At 37.8% G+C, this 25,888-nt stretch overlaps 1 protein-coding gene across 1 annotated transcript in view; it reads right to left on the bottom strand.

The window, feature by feature from the left end:
• spire2 (spire-type actin nucleation factor 2) overlaps positions 1-25,888 on the bottom strand; it is a 47,893-nt gene that overhangs the window by 15,957 nt on the left and 6,048 nt on the right. The window contains exons 2-9 of the mRNA XM_059335926.1: positions 15,616-15,659; positions 13,376-13,759; positions 11,082-11,162; positions 10,794-10,958; positions 8,469-8,555; positions 6,899-7,016; positions 4,171-4,337; positions 1,704-1,926 (exon numbers count right to left, since the gene is read on the bottom strand). Coding sequence (XP_059191909.1) covers positions 1,704-1,926; positions 4,171-4,337; positions 6,899-7,016; positions 8,469-8,555; positions 10,794-10,958; positions 11,082-11,162; positions 13,376-13,759; positions 15,616-15,659 — 1,269 coding nt within the window. The remainder of the gene's footprint in view (positions 1-1,703; positions 1,927-4,170; positions 4,338-6,898; positions 7,017-8,468; positions 8,556-10,793; positions 10,959-11,081; positions 11,163-13,375; positions 13,760-15,615; positions 15,660-25,888) is intronic.

The raw sequence follows: 25,888 nt of genomic DNA, 5'->3' as shown, positions 1-25,888 counted from the left end.
CCTTAGCAACAGGGCTCCACCAATGTCGTTTTAAGACAGAAGTCTGATACAGATTCTTCTGAACTGAAGCGACTGATTGACAATATTCTTGCACAATGTTCAGGCATCAAGGCTCACTGGATATTTTCTCTTCTTCGGACCATTCTCTGTTAACCCTAGAGATGGTTGTGTGTGAAAATCCCAGTAGATCAGCAGTTTGTGAAATACACAGACCACCAACAAACATGCTACATTCAAAGTCATTTAAATCACCTTTCTTCTCTATTCTGATGCTCACTTTGAACTTCAGCAGCTCATCTTCACCATGTCTACATGCCTAAATGCATTGAGTTGCTGCCATGTGATTGGCCGATTAGATATTATGTTAACGAGCAGTTGAACAGGTGAAATAACTATATTTATATGAAAAAAGAATAACAAACATTACAAAAGAACTTAATATGACAAACCCTAGTAAGGGCAGCATTTATACATAAAGCAGCTTGCCTGGAGCAAGGATCACAGCGCAAATTTGAACTATAACTAATAAAGTGGCTGGCTGGTGTATAAGTGTATTTGGCATAAGGTCAGCTACTCTTGTTAGGACAATGTGACCCCCAGTGGACAAACTGGACTAGCAGTGCATTTTATTGAAATATTTTAATTAATTACTTTTGTGCAATGTTCACACTTTCCACAGTCCTCCAGTGGGCTGGATAGGACCCTTTGGCGGGCCGATTTTTGACATTCCTGATCTCGAACTTCCAACTGCATTTACTTTCTCATGTTTCACATTGATTTCTGATGTGCAAGCTAAACTTTTACCAAACGGCAAGAGGTTTACACTAAAGACACCAGGCTGAAGCAACCTTCATAATATTGTCATAGTGGTGCCGATGACCAGTCAAAATGTCTATGCTGAAATAAGTATTTTTAACTTTAGTTTTACCCACCTTCTTTCTACTGGTCGTGTGTGTTCCCATGCAATGACTCGGTCCAACACAAACAGTAACTCTTTTTATAGGCTAGGCCTGCTTATGCCAGAATTCAGATATTTTCAGCACTCATTTTCCAAGATTTCGTCTAATCTACAGCTTTTTTTGTAATGGCATATTTGGATAACAACAAACAAGCTTGCATATTTCATTGTGACTTTCACTGTGGTTCATTGTGCAGTTAGTTATTCAATTTAGATGACATGCACAAGGCTAGCCACACAATCAGACAAACATTTAATGGCAAGATGCCTTAAAGTGTAGCCATGGCAACGTGATATGGGTGACTCACTCTTGGTCCTTAGAGGGGCTCCCTAGAAAATCATCTGTATCTGTATCATCTGATACATTTCAAGGGGTTTTCCTGATTAAGGGTGACCTATACTGATAATAAAGGTAACTGAGAAGTGAATAATTGAAAAAAATATTCCTGGGACTCTCAATGGAAATCCAAACTTCAAACACTTTTGAAAATGACTCATTTGAATATATTTAGAGCCTCTGTTGAGGTACATACTTCCACTACTGAAGTCTGGTTTAAACTATTGATGAGTAAAAATCTTTGATGTGTCTGTGATATTAAAGAAATTCCATTATCAGCCTTTATGTAAAAAGAAAAGAGTGCCCTGTAAATAAGAGAGTATCTTGCTTGTATATGACTCATACAGAAGTAACCATTCATAAACTGAAGTATGAATTGTTACCAGGGATAACCGTTTCCACACTGACCTCTGTGATATGGAGGCGGCCCAGCACCGGTCAGCGTCCTGGACCGCGGCCTCTCCCCCCTCAGCCGGACCGCCCCGCCCAGCTGGGCCGTCTCAGAGAGTGAAGGGAGCATCTCGGCACGGAGCAGGGCCAGGTCGTGTTCTGAGAAGGAGCGATCTCTTTTCAGGGGCGTGGGGGAGCTCTCTGCCCTCCTCAGGTCCCCGTTGTCTGGGGACTCCTCCTCCTGCAGGGGAGCGGGTAGGAGGAGGTAAAGGGAAATCAGTGAGAATGGGATAATGGGACAAGAGAAGAAGGTGAATATGGAGAAACATCATTTACTTAATGTACAGTATTGTTTGGATGAGCTTTGAATTTAGGTGACGTCTGTGAAAATGGAGGTGTGAATCAGCAGAGGCCCCACGATACGATTTAACCCAATATTTGAGTCAGGATACGATATCATGCTTTTAAACATTTTGCGATATGATATATATATGATATATTTTGCGATAAAATATATTGCAATTTAAATGTTTAACTACATTTTGTGTCCGCAAAATTAAACTCAATCAAGAATCGTTTTGTCAAATAAGAGAAAATTCTCAGTCTATTCATCTCACTTCAGTCTTTTTATTTCTCCACAATGAGAGTCAAACCCACAGACTGACCAACAAAGTATTCAGTCAGACTGAACTGAACTGATATCAAACATGTATGGACGACAACAACTACAGCATTTTCTCAAACTTTCCTCAACTTTAAGCTTCACAGCTCTAAATTTTACATAGCATGAAAAAAAGCCTAACTTTGCATCGTTATTTAGACATTTTCCAGAGATAGATTCCTAAAGGTGCCAATAGATTACTTAGATCTTCTAGTTTCACATGATATCAATATCTCCAGTGTATTCCTAAAAGTGAGCCCGCAACATCCTCCAGAAAAAAAACAACTGTGAAAATGCTGACGGCCCACCAGCCAAGGGAACGCTAAATATGGATACTTGGCTGCCATGAATTGATATTATTCTGCCACGCAAAATATTGCCATACTATGCTGTATCGATTTTTCCCCCCCCACCTCTAGGGAAAAGCTTCAACTTTCATAGAACCAGCTCAGAGCTGATGTCATCACACTAATGATCATAATAGCAGCAGCATGTTGTTAACTTCAGAGAGCTCAGTAAAGATGAAGTCCTCTGTTAGCTCAGTATGTTACAGTGCTTGGCTGTTTTCATTGTGTCCACATGAGATGTGAATGTTTCTTGATAATAACCAAAATCATTATCAAGAAAACCATGGAAAATGTCTAGATATCAGCTCGTATATTAAACTCTTATGAGCTATTTTTGTTGTTATCATTATATTCGTCCAAACAAATGTACCTTTAGTTGTACCAGGCATTAAAATAAACAAGAAATTGAAGAAAACAAGGGTGGTCTTATGATTGTTTCCAAGACTGTATGTGTAGCACATGTCATAAAGTGATCAATTTGACTTCTGCAGAAAAAAAGAGGAACCGAAAAGAAGACTGTATTTTGCATGCATCTGACACTGTGTACATGCACACAGGTGACACAATACACAGTGGTGTCACCCTATTGCACTGAATCGACGGGTGACAGTAACATGCCGAGACGTGCTGCAATGCGCCAACAATGGAAGAGAAGAAGAAGACTGCATGTAAACATTAAGGTAAACAATGCAGGATTTAAAAAAGCTTTAAAAGTTGGCTAATATGAGAGTGTTAGATCTTACAGATACACAATGCATTTTTCTTCACAGGAAATGTAATATCTGTTGTTTGTTTATAAGGAAATTCCACAGGGTACCTTTTAGTCTCAGCTGGAAATTAATTGTTATCGTTTTGGAGCTTTCTTAGTTTTATTTGGCTCCCTTAAAGATTCCATTTGGGGCCAATTTATATGCAGACAGTCATGGAGAAAAACAATAGTTTCCTAACTTCTGTCAAGTCAAGTTTTGTTTGAGTTACGAAGCAAAGTTTTTTTTTTTTTTTTTTTACCTCAGCAGCCTCATAACATATAACAATACCTTGGAAAGAAATGTCAAGCAGCCATGAAAAGAAAAAAGTCAGTGTTGCTGCAGTGCTATAGGTGGTGATGTGATAATTTTAAAGCTCAATTCATTTTCCTGTCCAACTGAAAGGAGGCAACATCTAAAATCAATCATTTAGCAGCTGCTGCTCCAAGAAATGTGTGCAGAATTTAAACTCAGTCTACTATAAAATTAGTTCATTTGGGCCAGTGAGAATATTTCTTAAGATGCTCAAGTCAAGTTTATATACTTGATGTAAGATTTTTTTTAAAAGTTGGTTTCCCAAGTTCCCTTTGTGCAAAAGAGAAGTCATCTCAATCACTGTTTCACTTTCCACACTCTGTGCAGAGGCATCTTAACCCAGTTAGGCTGTGAAACAAAGCATGTGCCACTGTGAAAAACAGTCAGTCAGCGTCTGAGCTCTTGCACGGCCTCACCTCGGATATGTTCATCTCCTCCATCTCGGCCAGAGTCGGAGCCTTGAGCAGGATGCGAGGGCGGGACGGCTGCCGGGGCCCGGGCTCTGACACGGACAGGTCGATGCATGAAGTGGATTTGACATTACAAGGACAAGTCTGAGCCAGGCAGGGCAGAGAGCCAAATGCTGAGGGAGGAGAAAGCAAAACACAGTCAGGGAACAAATCAGTCAAAAGCAGTGAGATCAGAGTTCAGTGATCCTGAGATGTACACTGTGGAGCTTTTAGCATCAATAACTCATCACAACAGTCATTTTGAGACATCAGTATAATCACTGTTAACCAGTAAGGCGGGAAGAGTTATTTTACAGTTGAATTCTCCCTATAACTTTTGCATTTAATGTTGTGAATCAATGAGTTGCATTTGGAAATGTTGCTGTATTGCAACATTTATATTATTATTATTATTAATATTATTATATGGAGGGCACTGTTTTACTATCTGTAAAAAGAGAACTTTAAGCTGCACTAATTTAGATTTATAAGGTAAAAGAGGCTGCTCATGACAAACCCCCAACTGGGCTGTTCCTCTCATCTCTACAGTCTTTGAGCTCTTTGTTTTGGTTTTACAAGCCCACTACTTCAGGTTGAGTTACAGCTGCCTGGCAACACACAGAAGACACAGTTAATGACTAGTTGAACATAATAGCATTCATAAGCAAGAGTTAGATAGTATGTTAGATAGAGAACAAAACAGAGCAAACAATAGAGAATACTGGACTGAGATATTAGGGAAATAAGTAAAAATAAAATAAAGTAAAAGAAAACTAGCTACACACACACACACACACACACACACACACGTATATATGTGTGTACTTATTCCTCTAAAATTAAAAAATAAACAAATATTTCAAACTATATATAGCTTGTAATATTTGTTTGTTTTAATTAAAATTATATTTTACTTAATTTTATTTCCCTAAAATTTCATTATAAAATGTTTTATTTATATATATATATATATATATATATATATATTGTAGGTTGTATTTGTTTTCCACCACTACAACAAACCAGCTGTTCAGGACTCAGTGCTTTCCTGATATCAGCAGATATGAGGTTCTTTACGTGGTGTGTGTGTTAAGTTTCCTTTATCAGTAGCCCACACACTGAATTACACTGACCTTGATCTGTAAATAGCTGTTCAATATTTATGAAATGCAATGCCACCTCCACATGTTCTGTAGCTTGAAATGGAAAGTACTCTTGTTACACACTACTGCCTACAGAATATGTAGTACGTAGCTGTGGTGTTACCATCGCAGGCTACAGAACAGAGTGTACAGACTTGGATTTCAGCCCTGAAGTCATTATTTAGCAGCTTGGGCGGGCCATTCACTTCCAGTATAACATTTACTCTCTGGAGAGCACAGAAAGGGGTCACACTGAAAGTCATGCTTTGACTTTCAATAGGAAAACACAGGAGCAGCCACTGGACCTTATCTGTTACTTCACTTAATATCACCACAGTGCTTCTGCCCAGACACCATTCGGATGTTTTCATGTTTACAGCCAATACAATTTAATAATAAACATTTTGTTAAGTTGTCCGTTACAGCTCAATTGGAAAAAAGTGACTTTAATCCTTATCAAATAAAAACGTTGTGCAGACATGACAATTTCATCATATGAGCTTATTCATATGAGAACTTAATTTAAATAAACTAACGTACATGTGGTTTTAAAGTTGGGACGTTGTCTAAAATGTACATAAAACACAATGCAGTCACTTGTGACATAAATTCAATTAAAACTGTACAAAGCCATTATATAACCGGGTCTCAACAAGTCAAATTTAAGACTTTTAAAGACTTTTTTTAAGACCATAATTAATACAATTTAAGACCCATCTCTCATCCATACTGGCAAAAAAATATGCATGTATGTACATATGTTTCCATCCACCAGTTTCAACCATGCATTACGTACTTAGTTGCATTTTGTAGTTATGTTATAGCGTCCTCAGAAATTGAAAAAGTTTGTTTCAAATAAAAGTAACGTTAATACATTTTTAAGACCTTTCAAAATTGTATTTAAGCCTCCTGTTATGTTTGTTTTTTTCAGGAACAGCAATAACCCAGGGCATTTTTAAATAACCTAAAGGTTCAGAAACTAAAAAATAAAATAAATAAACATTGTTTATATTTCATCATTAACTCCATTACTAACCGTTTCAATCAATATTTAGTGCAATGGTGTTCTTTATCTCTCACAGATCATGGTTCAATGAGGATAATCCACTCTTTTTTTTATTTAAAAAAAATGCAATTTTTAATGTACATTGGAAATACCTACATATAAAATACAATGGTTTTACATAACATTGATTTTTTAAAATTTAATTTCTTTAATTTTTTTTTTCTTTTTATGAAAAAATACCCTTTTTCCCCTGATTTTTAAACTTTGAAATGGGTCTATTTGACCCGCAACATAAGAGAAGTGTGAAGACATTTTATGAGATTTTAAGAGAATTTTAGTCATTTTAAGGCCTTAAATTAAAATTAATGGATTTTAGACGTTTTAAGACATTTTAAGACCCTGCGGATACCCTGTATAATATAATGTGTTTTTATTACTATTTTATACTGTTGCCCAACTTGTAGCACTTATATTTTAATTTCACCTGTGGTGAGGCTTTTATTAAGTGATGGTGAGGTAAAAGTCACAGTGGTGAGTGTCTCCTTACGTCTAGAGCTGGGCAGGACAACAGGCCGGAGCTTTCTCTCCTGCTTGATCTCAGCCAGGACCTGGTCATGGAGGGACTGCTGCTGCGGTGGAGGAGGGGGGAGGCTGCGCTCGGAAACCTGATGAGAAAAAATAATTAGGACATATGCATACTTCTGACAAATCTAAAACAGAGGAAAAAAACATGATTTTTCTTTTAATACTGTCAAGGTATAAGATGTAAACACCCAATCACAAAACCAGTTATTCAAGGTTAACAGATTGATTGGTTATGTACTATATATATCTATATATATATATATATATATGTGTGTGTGTGTGTGTGTAATGCAATAGTAATGAAAGGATTAGAAGCTAATATTAGTATTTATAGAGGATAGAATTATTATTATTATTGTATCACTTATGAATTTAATGTTAGGGCTGGATGATTCATTATCCGGTTAAGGATAATCAATGAACGAATATTACTCTTGTACATTGCTTTTTTAAACATTTCCGATTACATATATATATATATGTCTCTGAAAAATAGTATGATATATTACAAAAAATCATTAATGTAATATTATCCTCCAGTTGGTATAAAAACAAATGTACTGTACAAAAATATATTCTGTCTATTGGCTCTACCAGAGGCCTGGCTACAATGATCCTGCTCCCTTTTCAGAACTGAGAATTTCCTCTTATTTGACAAAACAATTCTTGATTGAATTCAATTTTGTGGACACAAAAAGCAGTTAAACAGTTAGATCACAATATATTGTATCACAATACTCACCATATCGCAAAATGCTTAAAATCGCAATAATATCGTATCGTGACTCAAGTATCGGGATGAAATCATAGTGGGCCTCTGCTGATTCCCACCTCTAGTAGTAGTATCTTACTATCTGCCTGCTTATAGCATACAGTATTCTCTACTGTCTAATATTTACTCAGGTATCTACTCATTTATTTAAAGGTATCTATTTATAAAAGCAAGAAGCGTCTGTGTGTGTGTGTGTGTGTGTGTGTGGATGAGTGTCTAGGGCATATCTCGCTGACCGTTAGTCAGACTGACCTAAGATTTCGTATGTGGCTTACACATGGCACGAAGGTGCATGTGCATCCTCCATTTTGAAGATATTCAATTCATTTTTCAAAATATCATTATTAACGTAGGACGTGTTGCGGCATTGCACTGTTTCCGATTGGACGCCTTTTAGGGGAGCTCCGCCCCATTGTGTGATAGGCCTACACCTGGTCAGTAACACAATTCGCTCTAGATTTCCACGTCTGACTCATCTCATCTGGAAGTCTATTTAGCCTACCTATATTTCGGAGTTTTAAAGTGCGCTACAAGGTTCGAATTTCCAAAAATATTCAAATAGTTTCCAGCGAATATCAGTGTGCAATGTGTATGTGCTGAATGGTGTGCGTACCTTATGGAAGTAAGTGTTTTATCTACTTAATCTCCCACTATACGAATACATACTTCCTACGGGCCCTGCACTAGTACTGCAAAAACAGCTAGAAAAGTTCTTCACATAGCTGTAGTGAACTTCTACCAAAACGCCAAACCCACTCACAGGTTTAAGTGGAGGTCTTGATCTGATGAAATCCAGTATCAATTCGTGGGCGTTTCTCTTCACCCTTGTAGGAATGTCACCATCCACCTGAGTAACACAAGAAACACCACACTAACTGTAGTACTGTGAAACACATTAGCACATTATCATCTGATAAAATCGATATGGCAAATGTCAGCCTATTATTTACCTATTTACACAATCAGCAGCAATTCAGTCACCTTCGAGCTCCGTTTTGGACTCCTCCAAATCTGTCTTATTAGCTGCTAATGTTCAGCACCTAGTTGGTAACTTTCTGCCATTTGGTGCTAAGCAGGTAGTGTACAGTGGGTTTATCAGAGCTTTCCCACTGGAGACGGGGCTGATAAGAGCTGTAAGACTGAACTAAGCCAATTAAAGGGACAGTTCACCCCTTCCCTTACCTGCAGTGATAATTATCCATCTAGATTGTTATGGTGTGAGTTGCTGAGTGTTGGAGATGTCGGCCCTCTCTCCATTCTAACAGAACTAGATAGCACTTTGCTTGTGGTGCTCAACGTGCCAAAAAAAAAATACATTTGAAAAACACAACAGCAATGTCTCTTTCCATAAGTCATGACTGGGTTACTCAAGATAATCCACAGACGTTGTTGTGAGCAGATTCATGTAGGAACTACTCTTCTGTCGACTAAACTGCACCCTCCAACCATATCACAGTGTGTGTATCTACTCATGAAGGAAAGGTGTTGGGCATGCTTCCTTCTGCTCGCTGATACGACTGAAAAACTACAAGTACTGTGTTATAGGGGGAAACCAGGTCTAATCCTTGGATACATTCGCTTATAAAATAGCACTTTTAGGCACTTTGAGCTCCATAAACAAAGCAGTTACCTCTGGGTATGAAAGTGAAGCCAATGTGGAAGAGCCTTAAACCTGCATTCTTTCTAATGGCCACCAGGGGGCAACTCTACTGGTTGCAAAAAGAAGTCTGTTTGTATAAAAGTCAATAGGAAAATGACCCTACTCACTATTTTTAATTGTCCTTTAATACAGCATTTTGTAAATTTTGGTCCCATTTAGAATAAAATAGGTGAAAAAGAAGAGTATGTTGTAGGGTGTGGGGACCTTTCACAATGTATTTTCAGTTCATCATTGTTCATTGGAACATTTTGGTCACTTTAAAATGTCTTTTTGTTGGGCTGAAATACAATCCAAGGGAACTGGTTGTTCATTTTGAGTAATCATCATCCCCTGCTAACCAAGCTTGCTAGCTAGCATTAGTGTAAGCTTGTACATCCTGGCTCATGATCCATTCCATGGATGCACCAGTTGCAAAAAAAACAAAACAAGATGGCGACAGCAAAAATGCCACAATTGAGGCTTCAAAACTGGGAGACCTCAAACCAATAGGTGACATCGCGTTGACTACATCCACTATTATTACACAGTATATGACTACAAACAAAGTATCCATTATATTTCAGAAAAGTCGGACATCTCTAAGGTCAATATCTTGGCAACTAACACCAAAATAATCAAGATTGATAAATAACACTACAGGTAAGAGGCAAAATGTGTATTTTATTTTTATTTGTGCCTTTAAATTGAGGCCATGAAACCAAAACAAAGAGCTGAAAGAAACTAAAGGGCTCCATAGAGTGGAGGAGACCTGCAGAGTTGGGATTTGATTGGATTTTCTGTTTCTCTGCAACTGCCGTGAGAACAGACGGCTGAGAGAAGCCCTCATAAATATTTGTATTCTGGGGCTAAATTATGTATCTGCCCATAGAGAAAGCCTCAAGGTGACTGCTTCATGTATGCTTGCTACATAACATTTCTTCCTGTAACGAAGCCTATACAGTATATGGTGCAGTGGACTGCCAGGTAAAGAGGAACAAGGTCTTTAAATGGCAAACAGGCGTCACAGTCTCACACAGTCTGACTCCTGTCTGCTCTCAATGTCCTTGTGTCCCATTTCAACAAAGTCAAGTGGTAATGAAAAGTTAAGGTTTCAGGGTAGAAACAGCTATCTCACACTTCCTACTTTAGATCAGTGATGCTTTAACATAGCTGCTTTAAGCAGTTAAGACCTCTGCTGACATTTCAACAGCTTAAACCATTTGTGAGTCAAAGGACAGTTACAGTGCAGACACTCCCATTATCTCTTTTGCTTGATGTCCAAACTGAAATTCAAATTGCTTTATATTTCATCTGCTTTCATTTTGAACTTTTCAACTGACATTTGTTCTGCTCTTATCTCTTTTCAACTGACATTTCTTCTGCTTTCCTGGCACAGATATTTTAACTGAATATCTTCATAATCGCATCATAAGTCTCGTCTCTCACCATGACTTTGCGTAACTGGAACTTGCGTGTTCGTATGTCCTGCATCAGCATCTCGAAGGGCGTGAGGCTGAACTCGGTGGGCAGCAGGTTGAACGGCTGCTCCTGCACCTTCTTCAGCTTCACTCCCTGCCTGAGCTCCTTCATCAGCTGCACCCACAGACGTGCCTGGGATGGAAACAACAACACACACATCTGCATGCGTCAACACGACAACGCTGCCTTCTTCGGTCAAACACACTGTTGTATTGTCCTCCCCGTCACACTGTGCCCTCGCTCGTCGTGTCTCACCCAGTCTCTGTGTTTCAGTGCGTCCAGCTCAGCTGTGGACCTATCTTCCAGAGTTTCTTCTGTTGTGATCTTCTTCAGCATCTGTGCAACAAAAGACAAATACATATATATTTTTATCAACTGCTACAGTGACAACAGCAACATTTCAAACGTTTGTCTGCCACATGCAAAATGCAAGATCTAAAAAGGTTTTACTCAAGAACTTTAGATAGACTGCAGTATTTCCCTAGTAATCCCCGATGTGGTTTTTGTTTATGCCTCTGTCCATGAATCAGCGTGGACTGTTCTCTGCAACTTTTACTTTCCTGATGATACTGTACTAACACCCAGGGGCACCAAAGTAAAAGAGAAAAAGAATTCTGTATTAAGTGGCTGTAATGCAAATCACAAAACATAACAGTTTATTTGAAAGTTAAAAACAAAAGAGAAAGACCATCTTGTGATGGTAACACAAGTTGCAATGCCAAATTGGGCCAAGGCGTAAAGTTCCTACTTCCTACTAGGGCTGGGCGATATGGACCAAAAGTCACATCCCGATATATTCAGGCTGAATATCGATATACGATATATATCCTGATATTTTTATCGCAAAGTGTGAGCAAATGTTCAGTCAAAGTCAAATATGACTTGTCACAAGTAGTTTTATTGAAACAATTTATTTAAGTGAACATAAATACTGTATAACAACAGAAATACTGCTCCATAAAGTGCACATTTAAATATAAATAATTATAAATAATTAATATTATAAATATTTAAATATAAAAATATATTAAATTAAAATAGCCTTTGAAATAAAATAGGCCAATCATATTCTGAAATAAATATATTTATATGAGAAAAGAATAATGAACATTAGAAAAGAAGTAAATATGACAAACCCTAGTAAGGGAAGCATTTAAATATAAGGAAAGTAAAACATTTTTTAACTATATCGATATATGCGATATGGTCTAATTCCTTATCACATTTAAAAATATATCAAAATATTTTTTATATTGATATATCGCCCAGCCCTACTTCCTACCTCCTTCATTCTGGCACCTTTGCTCAGACCACACTGTTTTCCAAACTGGCTTATTTTAAGGTTAACCACAGACAAACAGACATATAAAGATTGGGCCAGATGATGCCTTAAATAAAACATAGAAAAACCCTTATCCTCCTTTACAATAATAGATTAAAATATGCAATGATTAGGATGGAATAGTGGCATTAGAATGTGCGAGAGGCACCAAATTTAGGCTTTTAGGGGGAAAAAAAAAATCTGGCGGAGCATGTCCCCGGACCCCGCTACTTTGTTCAGGTCCCTTTCAAGTCTCAGAAAATCCTGTGGACAACACTGGTTCTAAAGCTTGTTTTGTAGTTGAGTGTAATTTTTTATACATTCTAAACTGCTGATTGATATTTACAAGTGCACACCATCCAGGGGACAAATAACCCTTTACCCCCGCTGCTGAACAAAATCCTAGAGGAAACACTGTCCCCACTTCCACTGCTATGTCACACAAGAAATACCAACCAACACGTGCACACATTGCCTGACAATCGTGTAACCTGATTCAGTGGCAAAACAGACTGTGGCCTGTAAGGAGTGTAGTACTGTAATTAACATTTCCTGCATTAAACTGCTGAAATAATTTTTAATTCTCACCAATATGTTTTTAAGACCCTTGTGTATCCCTTTAAAAACTGCCATGAAATTATATATTAATATTTTAGCCATATTCATATTTTATGCACTTTCACTGAGTTGCTCTAGTAATCTAGTGAAATCTAGAAAAACCGACCCTTTTAATTCCACAGTTGTTACAAACCCCCAACAGAAAATAAATAATTTTCTGTACACTAATTACTAAGCAGAATATATAATTATAACAGTCTGGGATATGTCAATGATTAACAACAACACTGCATCCTGACAGCCTACTACCTGTATTTACAGCAACAGTCTAACAAGGTCTGACTGCAGTGACACACAGGAGTCTAGATTTGAAGTCAAGCACTGACGGAAACTGTGGAGGAGGCATCTTCAGTCATTCAGTCTCTGCTCTGAGGCAAGCAAACAAGAATATTAATGGAGCAGGGTTATAAGAATTTCAAATTCAAAAGAGTGCACACACAGAGAGGTGGAGGCCACTGAAGGCAGACGTGATGAAAGTCCACTGCTGCAAAGTAGGTCATGTGTCTATCTTCCTGTATTTATTCCCTTCAAGGTTTTCAGCTACATTACTATACAAGTAAACAGGTGTTTTTAAGGGTTATTTTAATGTCGACATGACAACTTAACTTACCTCCTTTGCATCTCTGATCTTGATGAGGAAAGTCTGCAGCTCCAGAGTCTCTACGAACAGAGCCCTGCAGACAGCCTGGTAGTGCTCTGGAGCCAAGCTCGGGTTGGCTAGCCGAGACGCACACAGCGCCATCACCTGGCGGAATGTGCACACTGGCCTTATGGCTCCCTCCTGCTCCTCCTCTTCCTCATCCTCCTCTTCCTGGCCGCTGTACCCCTCATCTGTGGTCCCGTTTCCAGCGGTGCGGACGCCCTCTCCGTCCTGCTCCCCTCCGGCCATGCGTTCGATGAGGTGCTCCAGCTGCGGGCCGAGCTCCCGCTCCTCGCTGTCATCCAGGCCCCAGTCCAGAGCTCGGTAGATGGCCACGCCCAGTGACTGGACCACCTGCGGGGATGGATGGAGAGATATGATATTAAAAAATCCTCATCCACCCAATCTTGTTCGCACTGTAAAGGAAATTTGGTACTTCCTGTCATGGTGGTACAAGAAGTAGGCGGCGACCTACTTGATATTCAAGACACAAGGCCTTGTGCGAACTCCCTGTGAACTTAACTCTGATGACACCATGATTGAGGGGAACATGTAGATCAGGGGGCTCTGTCCTGATGTGATGTTTAGGGCAGGAAGATAGGACCACATTGAAACTTGCTGAAGAATCAATGCTGGGAAATACAACAGATATAAGTTGAGCAGTGTATGGGACTTTGTTGTACTGTGGAAGAGCCATTCGGGATTGTGCGGTGTATGAAATACGAATGTGCTAATAAAACTTGCTGAAGCTTTTGTGTTTGGCCAGCTCACCCATTAACTTAGTGCAGTTGTCAAAACTGCCACGACAACACAAACAAAACCTTAACATGAGTTTGATATGAGTCTCTTATGGTGCATGTAATTGGTTAAGACCGCTGATCAGATCAGATTGGGTTTTGTATAGGGATGGGCGTTTGGAAGAAACCTGCCAACTCGAGCATCTATAACGTTAACAGTCCATTAATTGTTAAATTGCTATGTTTTTATATATACTCCAGTCTGTATAAAAACATGCATACATGCGCAAAATAAAATATAGATATACAGTACTATGCACAAACCTGTTTTGATAACGGAAGCTATTATTTTGAAAGGACAAGAATTTTTAACCCCAAAGAGGCATGAGGTTAGATTTCACAGTAATCTTGCATATTTAAGTGTGTTTTGTGTTTAAATAAGTTTTGGATAAAATGAAACGTAGAAATTCATGCTTGCAAAGTTCGATAAAGTAAGCTAGTTTTTTCCAATTAATACTCTTGTATTTCTGTGTGTTTTATAATTGTTATTGCAACTTTCAGTTTGCAAACTGTAGCTTTATCCAACATAATTCTCAGCTCATTGGCTTATTCACGTACAGCTGTAAAACTGAACGATCGGCTGTGTTTCAGTTCAGTGAGTACTGATACACAGTCATAGATCAATTAAAAAAAATACACAGACTGATTAAAATTTTTACATGATCGACCAAATTGTTAAGGACCATAAATCTATCATCGATAAGTTATTCCCATCCCTAGTTTTGTATGCATTTAAAGAAGAGTACGGGGAAGTCAATACAGAAATCTGTCACCGCTCGCCTTCAACAGTAAGCATCCAATGATGGCTATCTATCATTAAAATTTTCAATCTAACAAGACTGGGAAGATGACAACCGAGATCTTTTTAGAAAGGTCAAGTACAGTCAGGTCAATAAATATTCAGACATTGACATAATTTTCAGAATTTTGGCCCTGTACACCTGTTGTTTTGACGACTTGCTTCACTGATAGTGACAGCTCTTTGGACTTCATGTTGAGAGTTGACCTCACCGGATTCCAAAAGCAAATACCATACTTGAAATGGACTCTAGACCATTTATGTGCTCCTTGTACATTTCATATTGAGGTAATAACACACACCTGGCCATAGAAACGGCTGAGTAGCCAATTGTCCAATTACTTGTGGTCCCTTAAAATGTGTTGCAATTCCTACACCATTCACCTGATTTGGCGAAAGCACATCTTGATTGTTTCCATTGTTGTGGTGTGCAGAGCTGAAATGATAAAAATTGTGACAATGTCCAAATATTTGTGGACCTGACTGTATGTAATTGAATTTGGAAAAGGGTCTAGTTATAGTTTACCTCACCTGTAAACCCCTTTTGTATTAAATAAAAATACTTTTAATGTAAATCTACAATGAAATACATGTGTCTCTTCTTTCTTTCTCACCTGACACTCTGCAGCAGGTGGAGGAGGAGATCCATCAGTGTCATCTGAGGAAACAAAAGGAGATACACAACATTTTACACAAAGGAAAATTCTGGGTGACTTTTTGACATTCAAATGTTCAAATGTATCTTCTAGATCTGACATTATTAGCCCAAACTTGTGGGTTTATTCACTTATCTATGGCCAATCCACTTATAGTAATTTCCAAACAGCACAGAACTCTGAAGACAGGGTTATGAATTTTAAACCCTTCGAAAAATAGTTTCAATTGTGTGTTGGGGTTTGTTTTGTAGACGGAGAACAAAATGCTGATCAACCAGACCTACAACTGAAAGGGCAGAAAGACACAGAAATCTCAGCAGCGACTGATAAAAGAAACAGGATGATTTGTATAAAAATGTGAAAATATTAAAAGGTCAGGTTTCTGTTTCATGGTTGAGTGCACAGTAATGCCTAACAAGCTGGAATTAACAGGCACGACAGTCATGCAAAGATCTTCTTCAAGCTTCACAATAGAAACAGAAGGTTAGCCCACAGGTTAGTTCTATTGGAAGTGGATCAGAGGATATCAGCCGAACACACTATGGACTGACAGATCACAGCTTAAACCTATTCAATGAAACCACTGAGTATAGAGACTGGTCTCTCTCTCTCCCAAGTTTAAATTGTGGATATCACCGGATATAGTTTTTTTTTTCGGAGGCCTTGGCGGGTGAATATATTGGAGATATTGGTATCATATCAAACTAGAAGATCTAAGGAATCTATGGGCACCATGGATGCGCCAGGATATCTTGTTTGCTCTCAGAAGAAGAAACAGAAAGACTGAAGTGAGATAATTAGACTGAGAATTTCCTCTTATTTGACAAAACAACACTCACCATATCACAAAATGCTTAAAATGTATCATGGTTCAAATATCGGGATAAAATCATATAGTGGGGCCTCTGCTGATTCACACCTCTAGAGAATGGAGTTGGTGTCCTGTGTGAAAACGTAACTTCCATTTTTACATAACTTCCGTGGCTCATTCAGTTTTTATAACACCTAAGCTGTAGCTGATTCCTAACTTTGGAACTGTATATAAAGAGATTAGTCAACAATACATAGTGTATTGAAAATTGTAAATAAATAAATTATCCAGAGAAAAAAAATTATATGGTAAAAGATATTTACTTCTTGTGAATTTTATTAGAAACTGAACTTCTGACTTCAATTCTGTTAAACTGGGAACAAAAATGAAAATGTTCTTTTCTTTGTTCCAGATCTTACTGTGGTGACTCACTTTACAAACTAATCAACATTAATCACACTTCTCTCTTCAGAAAGTGTTCGTGGGCAAAGTTTTTAACTTTAGCTAAATATGTGGCTGGCAAAACTATGTCTTTATGTTTCTTTTATTTATTTCTTGACAAAAATCAATAAAAGTTCAGGGGAAAAAAAGAATCTTCATAGCTGGATTTGAATTTGTCCACAGTGACTACAACGTCTTTGTTTTAACTCTTTTCTTGAATTTCTTATCCTATGACTGCAGATTAATGGTGTGAGTCTCATCAAATGGTTTTAAATGCTGCTGTTCTCTTGATGATTTCACTGGTGAGGGTATTTTGTCCTAATTCCACTCTGCTTCCAAGGTTTGGACAGTTCCTTGGAACTGCTGATACATATGTTAGGAAATTTTTGTTTTTCTTTTGGGCTCAGTGTTCTATTTTTCATCTTTAATTAGTGAGCCCCAGTTTTTACTGGAAGGTTTGATTGGAATAATTTGTATTTTTCAACTCAACAGTTGCAGCCTTTAAAAAATCTCCTATGAATGAAAGCATTTGGGAAGACAACAACTCTTTAAATAAGACAAAAATAGGCATTCATGGTTTCTGCTTCTCTGATTTTTAAAATTTTCTTTCCCAAACTAACAGTTGACAACGATGCATTAATGTCTGGAAGATAAACTAGAGTGGGAGAAAAGATAATATTTAAAAATATAGCAGTGAAAAACAAAAATCAGGAATGCATCTTTATTGAATTAATCAGTAAAATTGTTTGAAGAAAACCTGATATTTTTGCCACCAACATTCACACTGTAAATTTTATAGCAATAACAAAAAAACTGTCAGCCTAGGCCTGGGCGATTATATGATTGTGATTATTGTGAATGTTGGGAAAGAGCGAAGGAAATTACAATCTATCCGCCACTGTATCGAGAGACAATGAACATTCACAGCACGGCACTTCACACACAGGTATGGTGCATTCAATAGTGTAAGAACGGCTATGGTGCATTCAAGAGCGTGGGACATATGAAAACTTGGAGAAATAAGTTATAACTGAATGGAACTTAGTGCAATAAACAAGTTAACAAAACATTAACAGCTTGGGATTTTTAACAACAACAAATCTAACAATTTGTTTTATTTGGGTCTTGCATACCTGCAAAACACTCACTGTAAAGTAGTTCACTGAGTTATTTTATATTTTTCTACATTTGTTGTGCTGTTGAGTAAAAATTGTTTTTCTATGTTCATCTTATTTCATTTGCTTTGTTATTTTTTTCGTATGTTAATAAAATATTTAACTAATCCCTAGTTTCTTTAGTTTTAAGTACAGATGCTGAAAAAAAAACAATATTAAAAAAATTGGGATAATAATCAAGATCAAAGAATATGAAAAAATATATCGTGATCATTTTTTTCTGCCATATCGCCCAGCCCTACATCAGCCTGTATTCAATCTTCTACTTACTAATCAAATGTGGTACTCCATAATACCCACAGTCATGACTTGGCCATGCGTTACTGTGTTGCAGCCAGGTTTGGCTGTGTGTGTGTGTGTGTGTGTGTGTGTGTGTGTGTGTGTATGCATTAGTGTGTGTGTGAGACAGTAAAAGGCTTTTTCTCCCAGCTCAGATGTCAGTAATGACACCCGAGAGGCCTGAAACTCCTCGATCAGCATCTCTCACTGCAGAGAAACAGGAGAACGGAAGGACAAGAGAAGCAGGAGACGGAGACAAAGACAGTGGAGAGGGAATCCGTGAAAACATCAGAGAAGAGAGAGAGAGATGAAAGGAGCGAGAGATAAAGCAAGACAGAGGAGAGATCAGCAGAAAAAAAAGATGAGAAACGGGAAGCGGAGGTCTGGACGTGGTGATGGGGGTGGGGTGGGGGGTGGGGGGGTCAGCCTACCACAGCATCCTCTCCTGTCAACAACAAAGTGCTGAGGGCAGGACGTACCTCGGACCAACAGAGCGTCACTCTGTTCCCCGTGTGAACACAGACGCTGCTTCACTCTGCAACAAAAGGCAGCAACCGACACTGAAGGAGGGCAAAGAAACTCTATTATGAGAGATGATAACATGAACCCCTGCAAACCTGTCAGACGGGTTCAAATAATGCACGGTTGGGTCACACAGTGAAACCCATGATACTTTCCCACAGTTGTAGGTCAGTGAACACAAAAGAGAGGAATCTGAATCGAAAACACTTCCAACAGCCCTCGAGCTTAGCTGTTGGAAAACGCAATAACACAGTTAGCCATATGGACAGGGGAAGGATGTTTAGGCCATTAAGTATTTTTTATTATCTACTGAGAAACAGTGCTTTACTAACTGGGAGCATTGTGACCATCAATTTAACATTAAAAAACTAATTTAGATTTCAGGGCTGTGTTTATGGATTTTGGTTAATAGCTTATGGAAATATCATTGAGAAAGCTGGTCCTCATAGCTACATTAATTCAGGGGACAACAAAACATTGGGCATGAAATGTTCCGTACAAACAATTGAAGAACCTTTGTGGCATTCATGAATACTTTTGTTGGCTACTTAGTAGGGATGGGAATAATGAATCGATGATCGATTAATGGTCGTTAAAAATTTGGTCAATCACATGGAATTTTTAATCGATCTGTGTATTTTTTAATTCTTATATTATCTATGACTGTGTATCAGTACTCACTGAACTGAAACACAGCCGGGCGTTCAGTTCTGTGGCAGTAATTCAATAAGTCAATGAGCTGAGAATTAAGTTGGATAAAGCTAGTTTGCAAACTGAAAGTTGCAATTAAAATTGTTATTGTATTAATTTGAGCGAAAACTAGCTTTCTGTATCAAACTTTGCTAGCATGAATTACTAGGTTTATTTTTTATCCAAAACGTATTAAAAAACAAATTACACTTAAATATGCAAGATTACTGTGAAAACTAAACTCATGCCTCTTCAGGGGCTAAAACATAAAACATTGAACTCCTTGACGTTATCTTTCCAGTATCACCTCACTTGAGTTTGTTTTATGATTGACAGGACAAAGTCTCTTTTCATCCTTTCAAAATAAAAGCGGTCCGTTATCAAATCAGGCTTTTGCATAGTACTGTATATATATATACAGTACATATATATATATATTTTTTTTATTTTTTTATTTTTTTATTTTTTTGCCCATGTATGCATGCAACGATTACTGAATTGATTGATTGTTGGCGTTATAGATAATCGAGTTGGCAGGTGTCTTCCAAATGCCCATCCCTATTACTTAGCAATGGACCAATATGCCCACACGCAAACACACACCTGTTGTGTGCTCCAGATGGAAGGGGAGACCCACAGGGACTCAGCATCAGTCTGCAGTAATGCTTTAAACTGAAATCAAACTTTCAATTGAGTTGATCGGATGATGTTTTTTCTGCTGTTGTAAGGAGGCATTTATTTTCCTTTTTCTTTATTTCCTCATGCTAATTGTAAACCAGCTGGCACGCCCTTCCATTTTAGGATCAAACACGACTTGGCTGTTGCACATGTTTCATGAATCCCACAGAGGATTTTCTTATTTTCTTCAGATAATAAGAAAACATTCATGCATGAGGCCCAGTGAGTACAGACATGGTTTCCAAATGGTGTGCTGTGAGACAAGTCCAGGTGTGCCATGGCATTTTGTGACAACCATAATGCAGTATAAATCACAACAGTATTGCCAAAATGAATGAAAATGGTAGCAGGAGATCAACATGACCTCACACAGTGGCTTGCAAAAGTATGCATGCCCCTTGGATGTTTCACCTTTTTGTTGCTTTTACACATGAATTCATAGTCAATATAATTTGGCCTTTTTAAAAAGAATTTGCAAAAAAACACTCTTTAATATCAAAAGTGAAAACAGATTTTTACAAAATAGTATCAATTAATTAAAAATATATAATGTAAAATAAATGATCGCATAAGTATTCATACCCTTTAAAATAACTGACCTAATTCAACAGAGTTCCAGCTGGTTGATGCCAGTAGTGCCACAGTTAGATGTTTTTATACTACGATCACTTGACACACATCAACTGTACTCAGCTGATCATTTCACTGTGTCCGGGAGGTCCAGTCTCTGGTTCATCATTATTCCTGCTACAATTGCAACATGAAGACAAAAGAACACTCCAAGCAACTCAGAAAAGATAATTGAAAAGTATAAGTCAGGAGATGACTACAAAAAATGGTCAACTGACTGGACATCCCACAGAGTTCAGTTAAGCCATCATTAAGAAATGGAGGCAGTATGACACTTGTTTAAATCTGCCTATACTGGCCGTCCTCACAATCTGAGTGACCGGACTCAAAAAAAACACCAGAGCAGTGGACCAACTGACTGACCAACATGGCCGTCCCTTGCAATGCCAGAAACCCCAGATATTAGTTCCTGTGAGTGCCTCCTAGCCAATCAACAGCAGACAAATATTTCTAAGTTTTCTGATGGACTTGATGCTTGGTCCTCTTGACAACTCCCACTTCCTTCTCATTTAGCTTTCAGTCACACATGGTTTATCATGGCACAACATTTCATCCTCTACACCCTGATGCCCCCACTCCCGTACACACATACTCACACTGACATGCATACTCTCCTAAGATGGACCTTGCCATCCGTTGCCATGGTAATGAGGCCTAGGAGACTTCAAAATTTAAAGAGACCACAATGTGACAGAAGAAAAACTAGGCAGAGGGCAGTGCTAGTTAAAAATGGGAGAGACAGAAATAAGAAATCTGGAAAAACATGGAGAGAACTTTTTTATCTACTGCTATCACCAGAAGTGACCTTTACTTTAAAGTACACATGTCAGGTATGGCAGGGTGTGGTGCACCTGCATGTCAAGTCAAAGATGATCTTTGGCCATGACTTCAGAACAAGAATCAAGGCGGGAAAAAACACTAAAATAACAGTCTGTGTTATCACATTATCGGGCAATTTCTACAATAATATTAATCAAAAAGGTCTTTAGATCTAGAGTTAGGTGTAACTGACTCTGGGCATCAAAGCTCCCCTCTGTTTGAGAGAAATTTGGCACAACCTCTTGAGGAGCAGAGTGATGCTGTAACATGAAAACCTTGCAAATCTAATTTCCTTCAGTCTCGTGTTTTTCCAATGCATGGTCAGCGAGCTAAAACTGCTTTTTGTCTTCCATCTTTTTTTCTTTTCTTTTAAAGGAGTTGACATTTGGGTGATACAAGCTTTTTATCAGACAGCAGAGATATGTATCTGGACTTTGACTTCCTGTTGGCCTTGAGTGCACTCAGTAAATCACCTCATCCTTCGGCTTTGTCCTGCAGTGTCTTTCAGCAGCCTTCAAACACAAAATGCAAGGACTTTTAACTGGAGGAACTGCTGCTTATCTTCTAAATCGCATTATTAACTCTGTCTGTTTATTGTGCACGGATTAGGACACAGGAGATGCAGGAGGAAGATATCGGAAGTTAAAGAGATGACAGATCAGGAGCTTTTCAGCATCTCATATTGGCCACAGTCAAACTGAGCACTTGGAAATATGGGACAATAAAGCTGCAGTGAGCACAATAACTTTTTACGAGGGACAATATGATTTCCATTAGAGCCACTTACTCATAAAACTATTAATGAGGATGAAGGTATTTTGCCATTAAGGTGATCCTGACTCACAACAGACGTCAGAGTTCCAATCCTCAGTTTGACAACAAATAATTGTGTCTCTATTTGGGGTGAGCTAAATACTCGATAAGGGATGCACGATAGAGGTGGGCCCCACAGTACGATTTTATCCTGATACTTGAGTCACGATACGATATTTTTGTGATTTTAAGCACTTTGTGATATGGTGAGTATTGTGATACAATATCTTGCGATTTAGCTGCTTAAATGCATTTTGTGTCCACAAAATTAAAGTCAATCAAGAATTGTTTTGTCAAATAAGAGAAAATTCTCAGTCTATTCATCTCACTTCAGTCTTTTTATTTCTCCACAATAAGAGTCAAACCCACAGACTGACCAACAAAGTATTCAGTCAACCTGAACTGAACTGATATCAAACATGTATGGACGACAACAACTGCAGCATTTTCTCAAACTTTCCTCAATTTTAAGCTTCACTGCTCTGAATTTTTTTTGAATGAAACATACAAAAAGCCTAACTTTGCAGCATTATTTAGACAACTTCCCATCACGATATCCTTACACACATGATGCCTATAGAGTGCTTACATTGCTTATCTTCTAGTTTCTATATGATACCAGCTTTCCCAGTATATTCCTAAAAGCCCGCTACAGCCTCTGAAAAAAAAACAAAAAAAAACTGTGAAAATACTGACAACCCTGCTGGCCATTGGAACACTTAACATTGATACTTGGCGGGCATTAATCGATATGAGATTGTCATGCAAAATATTACGATACTATGCTGTATCGATTTTTTTCCCCACCTCTAATGTACGATTTCTATTTTTCTTAAACTGATAAACGAAAAATTATCAACTTCTCGTGACAAATACCAATAGGATAACTGATAATTAGGTTCTGCATACCTGACGGTAAGAAAGGCAAATATGAATGATTTAACTGACATCACTATTGTCAACACAACAAAAACAAAGGAAAAGTTCTGACTCTACAAACCTTTTCTCTCTTTTTAAAATGAAATATACAATACAATATTTCTATAAACAATATAGAAAACCAAGCATTCAAAGCAAGGTATCAAAAATAGCATCATGTTGCTGTCGGCACTGAAACTTGAGCATCATAAAAAATGAAAAAACCCCAGGCCTACTTACTGTCACCAACACGTCATGAAATCATTTGCTTGCTACCAACTTTGACAGAAAGAATCGAGGCTCCTTGTTTTTATTGGAGTTTTTTTAGTTGAATGTACAAATATTGGATGTTATATATATTGCAATGAACAAATGAATGATTGTAGAGACGATGCTAAGTATGTCTGGAGATTAATGTTGTGTGATGAATTGATGCTGGAAGTTCTCCTAAGGGGGCACTACGGTAGATCCATCAACCAAGGCAGAAAGAGGACAACATTCCAGTGGCATATTTTAAGAAAAGACATGTTGAAATCATCATACTAATTTATATGTTTGTTTTCTAATGTTCTAAAGCTGTATTAACCTATATTTTTTTTAACCAAATTACTAATGTGAAAAGTGATCGCTCGAAGGGACGAAGTCAAAGAAAATTATTATCCGACTCTGCAGTTCTTCAGATGTTTAGCCTCAACACATCCTCACTGTTTTGGTTCAGTCTGACTGCTTTCATCAATGTTGTTTTTAAAGTGTTATGGAAACTTTGATAGACCCACTATACACTACCTGTCAGCACTAAACCACAGACAGTCAGAGTGAGTAATTAGCTGGTGAACATAGTGGAGCATTTAGCAGCTAGAAAGGGCGCTGAAAAATATACAGTATATGCTGTCTGGCCAGAGACAAAAGTAGTTTTATTGGCAACTTAAGCATTTATTTGGACCCCAAATGAAATAAAGCAAGAGCGGAAGTTCAGTCAGGAAGACTAACTGTAGTTCAGAGCTATTCACTCTGCTCAGTCATAATCTTATTGACAACTTTGTTAGCCTGTCCTCTTGCTGCTGCCTCTCTTTAAATACGATTCTCTCCCTGCCTTGGTAATTGATGCTGCCCTTCACCTCCCTATGACCGCCGAGTCTCCACAGATTCATCAGCTCACCATTCACTCATCAGTCTATCAGTCTCATTATCACTATCACCATCGCCTGCGTCCAGTGATGGAAAGTAACTACGTACATTTACTCAAGTACTGTACTGAAGTACAATTTTAGGGTACTTGTACTTTACTTGAGTATTTCCATTTTCTGTAAATTTTACATTCTACTCAACTGCATTTACTCCACTACATTTAGCTGACAGCTTTAGTTATTTTACAGGTTAAGATTTAACATAAAATATATGATCGATTTAAAGTGATTAGACTTCTTTAAAAGTAAATCTTATAACAGTATATAAAGTAATGAAATGAGCCATGTCTTTACAAAATTAGGACACTGCTTACATAAAATCATTAATACAAATAATGTAATCATGTATTTAGAATATATAAAACAATCTGAGTGGATCCATTCTGCATAAAAAGTACTTTTACTTTTGATACTTTAAGTACATTTTGATGCTGGTACTTTTGTACTTTTACTCAAGTACGTTTTGAATGCAGGACTTTTTACTTGTAGTGGAGTCATTTCACAGTGTGGTATTAGTACTTTTACTTAAGTAAGGGATCTGAATTTTTTTTCCACCACTACCTGTGTCTGGACTGTTTAGAGACAAAGTGCATTTAAGCCTAGTCAGATAGCAAATAACAGAAAAACACTGCTGTGTGGTGAAACACACTACCACCAGTATAAAGATCCCATAACTAAATTTTTACAATCAGATGACCTGAAAAACTGAACTCATATTTTACGTTAACTTATGTATTCAGTGAATTTTGTCCTCAAGTCAAATATCCAAAGTCAGTTTTGACAAGATGAAACTCATGCTGTAGTGGAATGTGGGTAATTCAGAAAGCTATGCAGTATTAAGGGCCTTAGCTTGCTAACATATAGCTAACATTAGCTTGCTAAGACTTAGCTAACATTAGCTTGCTAACAGCAAACTTGTCCTTCCCGGTAGACATAGAGTGCTAAAATAATCGCATGAAGTGCATAAATCTAATATGTTTTAAGCTAGAAACAGGCATTTTGTTAGCATTTCAGCCCATGGTTGTGTATCACGGCATCGATAGCATTCCCACGTGGAACTCTGACTCTATAAGGTGATATATCTTGTTGCTGCTCAGGGCTGGTGCCCTTCAATGACAAATCTCCCTATAGAGTCTAAGCGCTAAAAACTTTCTGGCAACACTTAATCTTCAAATCTAGTTTTAAAACAGTTATAATTATCACGTATAATCTCCTAAAATAGTTAAAATAACATCTGAGTCGTCCCTGAATAAAGGATCACCTATAGC

The sequence above is a fragment of the Centropristis striata genome, chromosome 6 (assembly GCF_030273125.1).
Source record: "Centropristis striata isolate RG_2023a ecotype Rhode Island chromosome 6, C.striata_1.0, whole genome shotgun sequence".
NCBI lineage: Eukaryota > Metazoa > Chordata > Actinopteri > Perciformes > Serranidae > Centropristis > Centropristis striata.
This window is presented reverse-complemented; position numbering and strand designations above follow the sequence as displayed.